Below are 9,001 nucleotides of genomic sequence, written 5' to 3'. Positions count from 1 at the left end.
ATTGCGAGCGGCGGTTTGCCGACAACGATGCCGCCTGCAGAGATGGCCGGGGCTGGAGGTAGAAGAAGAGAGGCTGTTCCCCCCTGGCGACCATTAGAGACACTTCCGTCACCAGTGATCGATGACATGAAGGATGAGTTTGCCGAAGAGATCGGTGTCGAGATGCTGAAACTCTCCTTAATGTACTTCCCCGATGATGCCGCGACGATGGCTAGGTCAGTAGATCCACCACCGACGGAGCTCGGCTTGGTAAAATCCAGCGTCAGGCTCTGTAAAGGAACTACCGGCGGCACCATCGCCGGCGCCGCCGGGGGAACCGCTACCTGCGGCGCCGGTGTTACGGCGGACGGAAGAACTGGTCCGGAAGGACCGCGACGGAATCGGGCGTGGCCAGTACGATTTAGGATGGAGATCACCTTCTTGAACTTCGAGACGGTATGATCTGCAATTTCTCTGCAATCTATGGCAGGCGCTGTTGCTGACGACGACATAGATTTCTGATGGTGGCGATTGAGGTGGAATATTAAGTTTTCCATGCTCCGGATTCCGGCGGCTGCCGCCTCCTGGATCGTGATCTGATCTTCCATCTTCGCGTAGCCGATTAGATCAACGGCCATCTCACCCTCGCTCGCTCCCTCCTGGCTTCCGAAGCACCACTAGCCCTACCGCACCATAAACCTTTTTTTGAGTTCTTGGAAGAAGATAAAGAAGAGACTGGGCCGGCATTTATAAAGCAGAAAAGAAAACATAAGTAAAAAAATAATAATAAATTACAAATTAAGAAAACTAAATGGGTAAAAGGATAAATAGAGGGGTTTCAGTCAAAGTCACAATTCACAAAGGCGGGGTTCATTTGATGGACGGTAGTGATTGAGTTCTTTTCCTCGTGATGCGATTCTGCTACTGAGCTACGTCCATCGAGCTGTTGGTGCGAAGCTTCAGTTATAAGTTGGACTTTTCCTCCCTCCAAACATTATTTTATTGGATTAATAATTAATCCGTTTTGTTTGTTTTATTAAAAGTGATGAGCAATCTCAGCCGTTCGTCTTCTGCTTCCTCTTTTCCTTTGCCAGCCGGCAGCGTTTTCTACTTTCCTTGGCGTTTGGTCAACCTTGGAAATTTGATGGCACTCCGCATAACAAAAAAATCAAAAATTATTTCCCTACCATTATTTTATTCCCCTCTAAACACCATCCTATATTTAATATAAAAAACTCAAACACAGTCATCATTTTTAAAAACGCACAAACCAAACAATTAGAAGGACTGGTCCTTATTATTATATGTATAATTTATTTTTCTAAAAACAAAAATTGTGAGTTTTACAAATGGCATGTTTCCTGCAAAGTTCATTAAAAAATTGGGGATGATGGTAAATATTTTTTTAATATAAATTGTTTCGGTTTCTATGGTTTAGGGTTTTTTAAATGTAGAAAAATAATGGTGATGCAAGAACTAATAAAACATGTTTTCCTAAGTATTGAAATAATAAAATATTTCTCTGCACGCAGCCGAGGGTCCACCTTGCTTCGATGCAAAGCTCAAGGCACCAGAATATAATTTTATAACAGAAAATTATAAACATGTAAATTTAAATGCAAATATGAAAAAGTTATATCATTATTTTGATATTGAAATTAAATCTGCCAAAATTAAAAAAAAAATTAAATAATTTAAGTATAATATAATAATGTTGTGATGAATATTATTTTCTTTAAAATAATGTGAAAGTAGTTCCATCACATCTGGATTCACAATTATTTTTTGTTTTATTTTGAAATTATGCATTTTTTTTAATAATTAAAAAAAAGGTTTAAATCAAGTTTTTTAATTTTTAAAATCTGGAATCCTCGGACAATTTTTAAATTTTAAATTAAAATTTTGGGTGAACTCCATTTTAGAAATACTACATATTTTTCACTACCTTTATTATATTATTTTGGTATGATTGTAATTTAATTAGGGCTTAAATCATAATAATCTAATAAATGTTAAATTTAATTAATTATTAATTAAGGGTAAAAATGAGCGGAAAAAATAAATATTTAAATGTATAAAAGATACATGAGAAATATCTTAATAATTGTTAGAAAGACATTGTTTACACGTTTAAGAATGACAACATAAAAAGAGATATAAGAAAGAGGGATCTAAGAGTGGTAACATTAAATGGGCATATAGAAAAATGAAGCAATATGTACATGAAAAAAAAATGTCAATATTGATTTTAAAGAGATCTAATGATCCAAAAGAGAAGAGTACGATGGAGCCTAGCTCACTGACAGGAGATCGTGAGATCCACCTAACTGAATGAGCAAAGTCATAGAAGCCAAGCCAACTAGGCCAAAACCGATCGAGCCACGAAGCAGTCAAGAAGACGATCAGATGATCCAATCACAAGTCACAGACCGAAAACAAGACGAAAGAGCGAACCAAATATTAGAAAATCGGCTTGCTGAGATGACCTGTCCTCTAGTAAAGCCTATCCAAAGAAAGATTTGGTTTTGGAAAGTATTTCCAACCGTTCTATGGAGACTCTAAAGACTCATCACTAGGATTAAAGATAGCCAACCGAGCTTGATCAACCGACCTAACCACACCAAACAAACCTAACCGATTGAGTTGACTCCGTCTGCCTGAAATCAACTAAGCTTAGCTGACCGAGTTGGAAAGCAGTTGTACAATAAGTCAACACTTGTTAAGTGCTGAAAATACCCTAGCACGGACCCCTTCCAAATAAGGGTAAAAATATAATACACAATTATATTATAACATCTATAAATAAGAGTTTCATTTTATGATGAGTGCATATTCAATGAATTGTTTTGAATTTATTTTATTTAAATACGTCTAATGAAAGCATAATTACATGTTATAGTAAAAACAATTATTAGACTGGCTAATCAAAGATGATTAAGAAATTACATAAGAGGACAAAAACTTCTTCCACATGATGGGATGTTTGGTGAATTAAGAGAATCAAATCCATCGGATAAGTGCTTACAACAACTTTAAAGTGTAGAATAGGAGCGCTACTAGTACTTTCTATAGTCTTTCTTGTTGTAATTACTATAGATTTAACAAACCCTTAATCATATAAAATTAATAGAGCTAACAATAAAAAATTTGGGATAACATTCAATCAACGCTTAATTTATAGCCTACTAAATTATACCTTGTCTATTGCAAATGTATAGAATCTATTAACCTCCTCAATAGTAATACAATCTTTATCCATTCATTTTAAATATATTGACAATTTTTTATGTTGTAAATCTACTGTTTTATGGGAGCAAACTCTAACAATTACAGAAGGCCATGAAAATATTCAAAATTATGTCATTAAAAGATTGGGGGTGTTAATGTATCTCTGTTGTGATTTGGTTTGGTTCATTTGTAGTTGGACCGGTCTAGTTTAGTTTCGCTTTTGCTTAGCAACAGTTTAGTCTTTAGTATGGTTCTCTGTATTTTATAAATAAGTTTGGCGTTATATATTGCAGTGTGATTCTAATAATAGAATTAATTTCCATTTCCTCAGTCTTTGTTTCGTTGCTTTCATTTTGTTTCAGGGAGATGTAAATTGTGGAAATCGATTCAGGAGATCAGAAGCAGTACTTTGAACAGTAATGCATAAAATAAGAAAACACAGAAAACTAACGAGAAAATGTTGAGAATGGGAAATAATCACCAATCCATATCTCACCAAGAAATTCACTATGAAGAAAATGATACAAATTACACCACATTCAAACATCTCCATATTTTGGAATATTCTAGGACTCTCATTTCCTATTCATTGTACAACAGAAAATCAGAATCCCACACTTTCTTTTGGCAAAACTAAAAATTATAAGTGAAAAAAAATGCACAAAGTTGATTACTGGTATCGAGGTGTCGTGATGGTGGCTTTACGACGCTTTAATGGAGCATTGAAGTGTTATGCTCTTAGGCTTTGAACCTAGTTTTAAAAATTAAAAACATAATAATAGTTTTAAAAAATTAATTTCAATAAAAGAAATTTAAATTTTGAAAATAAAAGGTCTAAATTTCTAAATTTTTAAAAAATAAAATTTCTTCTACTAAAGATAGTTACACAATACTTAGCATTTTCCACACTAAAAAAAAAAAATTTAACTTCAAGTTTTTCTTCGTTACTATGAATTTTAGCTAAATTTTCCTGCTCATTTCTAAAATCAAAATTTTACTTCCCTAATATAACTTCATATACATAATCAATTTTCAAATCAAAATCAAATTTATTTGAAATACATTTTAGAACAAATAAAGTTTCAAGTTTCTTTAAAATTTTTCATCCCCCCAAACTTAAATTTTTAATAGTAATAAATCATTTTAGCATCATATATAAATAATCAGGAATGAAAACTAACTATAACATGCTTGCAGGAATTTTTATATCCTAAATATGCAAGTACAAAAATAAAAAAACAGGAGTAAAAATTTAATTGATCAAATTTTCTTTTACTTAAAATACAGAGTTTCATTAGACTTCTATGCAATGGAGTATAACATAAAAGAAAATAAACACACTAACAATCATACATGACTACAACATAAAAAAATAACTGGTAGTAAATTGGAAATTTTAAATATGCAGCTTTAAGTAGCAACTTAGCTAAATTCTAAACCTTCTTAAGATTCGACAATTAAGTTCAATAAACACTAACTAAATAAAACAACACAATTAAAAAAATTACTATCACACATAATAACTACTCATTAAACACAAATACATCACATTAGGTGTACAAAACATAACATAGCAGTCTCAATAATAACCACTAAAAACAAAACACAATAATAACCACTGGGTGTGGCGGCATTATCTTTCGGGTCCCACTGACTCAATGCTTGGGTGTTGCAGGTACAGTGCCAAGATGCTACGTACAAAAAAAAAATTCACTGTCAAATTTGAACATCAAAATTAAGAATTATGAGTAAAGAATTGATTAATACAATCGGACTCAATATAATAACAATTTAATAGAAGTTTGATCATGTTTTTTTGGAATGTGCTCTTTATAAAACATGACTTTTGAGTTTACATTCTCTATAATTAGAGCATCTTGATGGTCAATGATGTATGTCAACAAGAGATGACAGCCACATCTTAGACCTTTTTTGTAAGTATGTATTTTGAAACATTTTTCCTTTAGTGTTTATAAATGTAACATTGTACTTTCTTTTTATGATAGTAAGTATAATTTCGTAGATAAGTATAGTTTCGTAGATATCAATGTGTTGGAGCATATTTGTCTTATAATATGATTCATAATTGATAAAGGTCATTAGAAAAATTGGTCAATACATACATATATTCATTTATACATACAACTTTTGAACTCTTTGAATTCCCTAAGTGCTGGCTATCTACTAAAGCAAATGACCTCTTCGAGTTCCCAAAGTCTTCATTTGAAATTTATGGAGACAAAAGATATATGATTTTTTTAAATGATAATACCTTTCATCTTCAAGCTAGGTGTTAGCTAATGTATTAGATTTGATTCCCTTGTTGGCATTATATGGTGGGGGTTGCGCCTCAGCTCAAGTCCCTTTGGTCAGCCCTCAACAAGTTGGGGGTGATTGTATCCTTCGCAATGGGGCCCATGTTTGGATTGATGTCAGTCGTCCGGTGTTGACCAAACATTGTCGATGTGCCAATGCTCGACTTCTGATAAGCGAGTTCTCTGACTGTGAGGAGCTAGTTATACTTTTCAGTGGTAGTTCTCACCTCTGAGCCAAAGCCTCTCGAAAGACGACGAAAACATGATTTTTTTCTCCTAGATTTGTTTCAGCATAAACCCCTTAACGCACTCTATGCTAGGAGTATTTGTGGTGGGTTTCTCCTGCTTACAATTGCTCTGCTTCTTGTTAGAAACATGATCCATGTTTATTGCATTTTTTAAAATGTTGAATCTAAATTTGCCTTAGGTGCACACACTAGGGATTATAACGTTTGAACCAAGAGAAAAGGAGTGAATGTGTGTGTGTGTGTGTGTGTGAGAGAGAGAGAGAGAGAGAGAGAGAGAGAGAGAGAGAGAGAGAGAGAGAGAGAGAGAGAGAGAGAGAGAGAGAGAGAGAGAGAGAGAGAGAGAGAGAGAGAGAGAGAGAGAGAGAGAGAGAGAGAGAGAGAGAGAGAGAGAGGAGAGGAGTGCACAATGACATGCCTCTTTTGGGGCAAATTGGGGTATTCCCATGAGCTCTTGTGGCCCTTTCTGTAAAATTAAATATTTTAGGTACATGAAGAGGGGGAAGAACCAAAATTCCTATTATATGAAACGACCTTTTATTTATAGTAGAGAGAATACAATGAAAGAAAATTATATTTTGAACCAGGCTTTGAAAGGATTATACAGGTTATTATAGGAATTGTACCCATATGAGCCCAGGGCCTTCATGTCCTTCGGCTCCGTCAATTGTGGCCAAAAACACAAAATGATTAGTGCCACTAATTGGCCTATTGGATGGGGACCATCATTCAGTTGGTCCTTCGGGTAAGGGTGGCCTTTAGACTATTGAAGATAGTTAGTGAGAGAGATATGGTTGGATGTTATTAGCCGCATGACACATTAAGTCAGTCGTCAATCCTGATCAATTTCTGCTAGGTGAGTAAACTTAAGCCATTAGGCAGTTAATTTGGGTGTGTATCGTTGAGTTGGTTCGGAAGGTCTGTGGCTGACGTCTGTTAATTGGTTATTTTGAACCACCGCGTCACTTTCAGATGAGTCCAACTTTATCATCTCATTCTTTTTTGGGCAATTGGATTACCTTAAGATTCATGATGACACATTTTTATGTACTATATAGACACACACACATGATACATGCTAGAAAATTCACAGCGGTAAAGTAATAGATTATCGTCTTAGTGTTGCAAGATAATTCAGCATACACAGATAATAGAAGAGAAGCGGGAGGAGACACATCTACTTTTTATGTGGAAAAACCTTGAAAGGGGAAAAAACCACGCGGCCTAGCCAAGTTAAAATAATCCACTATGAATGATGAGTACACGGGTCCAATCTTCTCCTAAATTAGAGAAGATGGAATTACAAAGTTGTAAAACTATAAACTGGTTGCAGTTCTTGGTGATAGCAGGTTACAAGAGCCATTGTTGATTGTTGTGGAGGTAGTAGTCCGTCGTGAGTGTTATAGATGGTTGTTGCAGAAGCGTTGGTTGACCAAAAAAAACATAGTAAGCAGTTACGGAAGTTGTGGACCGTAGTGGCGACTATGAATGACGTCCGTAGGCCACCGGGGCCGGAGTCGAGAGGTGCATGAGCTGTGAACAACGTAGGTCGTAAGAGCAAATATGAATGATATCCGTAGATTGCGAGGGCCGGAGTTAAGAGCTGCATGAGCTGATGACCACGTAGGTCATTTGGGCGAGTATGAATGACGTTCGTAGGCCGTGGGGGTCATATTCGGGAGCTACACGAGATGTGAATCAGGTAGGCCATAGGGGCGAGTATGAATGACGTCCGTAGGCCACGAAGATTGGAGTCGAGAGCTGGAGTCGGGAGCTGCATGAGCTATGGACAAAGTAGATCGTAGGGGCGAATTTGAATGTTGTTCTTAGGTCGTGGGAGTCGGGGTCAGGAGCTGCATGAGCTATGAACCATGTAGGTCGTAGATGCGAGTATGAATGACATCTATAGGTCGTCAGGGTCAGAGTTGGGAGTTGCACGAGCAGTGAACCATGTAGGTTGTTGTTGACACATGGGTCGTGGTGATGTGCTCATGTCTCACGACGATGACTGACGACATTTTGTTGCTGGTGATCGTCGATGACTAGTGGTGATAGAAAGTGATGGTTGACAATGGCCTCCGGCGATCGACGGGTGTCGACGACGACCAGTGGTGGTCGATAACGATTGGCGGTGATCGACAACAGTCAGGATGGTGCTGGACTTCAGCTTCTTCTCAAAGCTTCCAGTTCTCTCTGAAGCTTCAAGTCTCTCCACTCATGTGAGGGGTGAGGCTTTATTTATAGTATTATTTGTGTCATTAATGCATGAATATAAATCATTTTAATTGGGCGGTCCAGAGAGCTTCTTCCAATGTTTAATAGATATTTGAGTGTCTTAACAATGTCGTAATTGTGCAATCTTGGGCTCGTTGGATTCTTCTTGTTGAGACACATGATTCGACTATAAACTTGTCAGCTTTTGCATTTACTTGATCTTCCAATTATGTCTAGAGATCTTCCAAGAGTGATTTAATGACTTGATCTGGGCTTGATTTGACTCGGAATGGACTAGTCTTTATATTGTTAGATCCGTCTCATCAAGCCGGTCAGTTTGATCATAAGTTTGCTGAAATCAGAGCTCTGTTTAACTTTTATCCAAATTTGTACATTTATTGCTTAAATTATCATTTCGGAATTCGTGTCATACTTCGATATTCGTGTCAGATGATAAAAATTTGTGGGTGACGTATTAATATATATATATATTAGTGTAATCTTACCGCATCAATCAAATCAAACTGATCATATGTCACATTTTATAAAAATCAGTGATGGTCGAGGAGAGAGAATATTTTAGTTTGAAGTGAAAGGGTTTCAAATCATACTTTATACTCCAAATGATACTCTACGAGAACTTACACGTTCAAATGTTAGAAAATATATTAGCAAAGTTCTGCTAATTAATCTCAACCTAACTTTAAGAACTTCTTTGAGAAAGGTTATGTAGTGAAGCAATTTGATTATTTAGTTTAAGGGGGGTGTTTGGTAGCTACATTTAAAGAGAATTTACATCCGATTTAATTTAAATCCAACCAAACACCAAAAAATAGGGTACCTAAATTCGGCGCTCCACAATTCTAATTCTCTCTCCATTCCGTCTCCTTTTTTACGTGAATTTGAATTTATTAAATCCAATTATTAGGTGGATTTAATGAAGTTAACTGAGCAAAAAAATAAATCGAACGGATATATGTCAATCGCCCCAAACACTTTTAACTAAATTTAATCTTAACT

The 9,001-nt window shown here is 35.9% G+C and overlaps 1 protein-coding gene across 1 annotated transcript in view; it reads right to left on the bottom strand.

Moving 5' to 3' along the window:
• The window catches only part of LOC110023560 (WRKY transcription factor WRKY51-like), a gene marked incomplete in the record, with an annotated part of 1,477 nt that extends 762 nt beyond the window's left edge, over nucleotides 1-715 (bottom strand). The window contains 1 exon segment of the mRNA XM_020723039.1: nucleotides 3-715. Within this exon segment, the coding sequence (XP_020578698.1) occupies nucleotides 3-617 (615 nt within the window).
• Nucleotides 716-9,001: the final 8,286 nt, after the last annotated feature.

This window comes from Phalaenopsis equestris, unplaced genomic scaffold, assembly GCF_001263595.1.
Source record: "Phalaenopsis equestris unplaced genomic scaffold, ASM126359v1 Scaffold000224, whole genome shotgun sequence".
In the NCBI taxonomy this organism is placed as follows: domain Eukaryota; kingdom Viridiplantae; phylum Streptophyta; class Magnoliopsida; order Asparagales; family Orchidaceae; genus Phalaenopsis; species Phalaenopsis equestris.
This window is presented reverse-complemented; position numbering and strand designations above follow the sequence as displayed.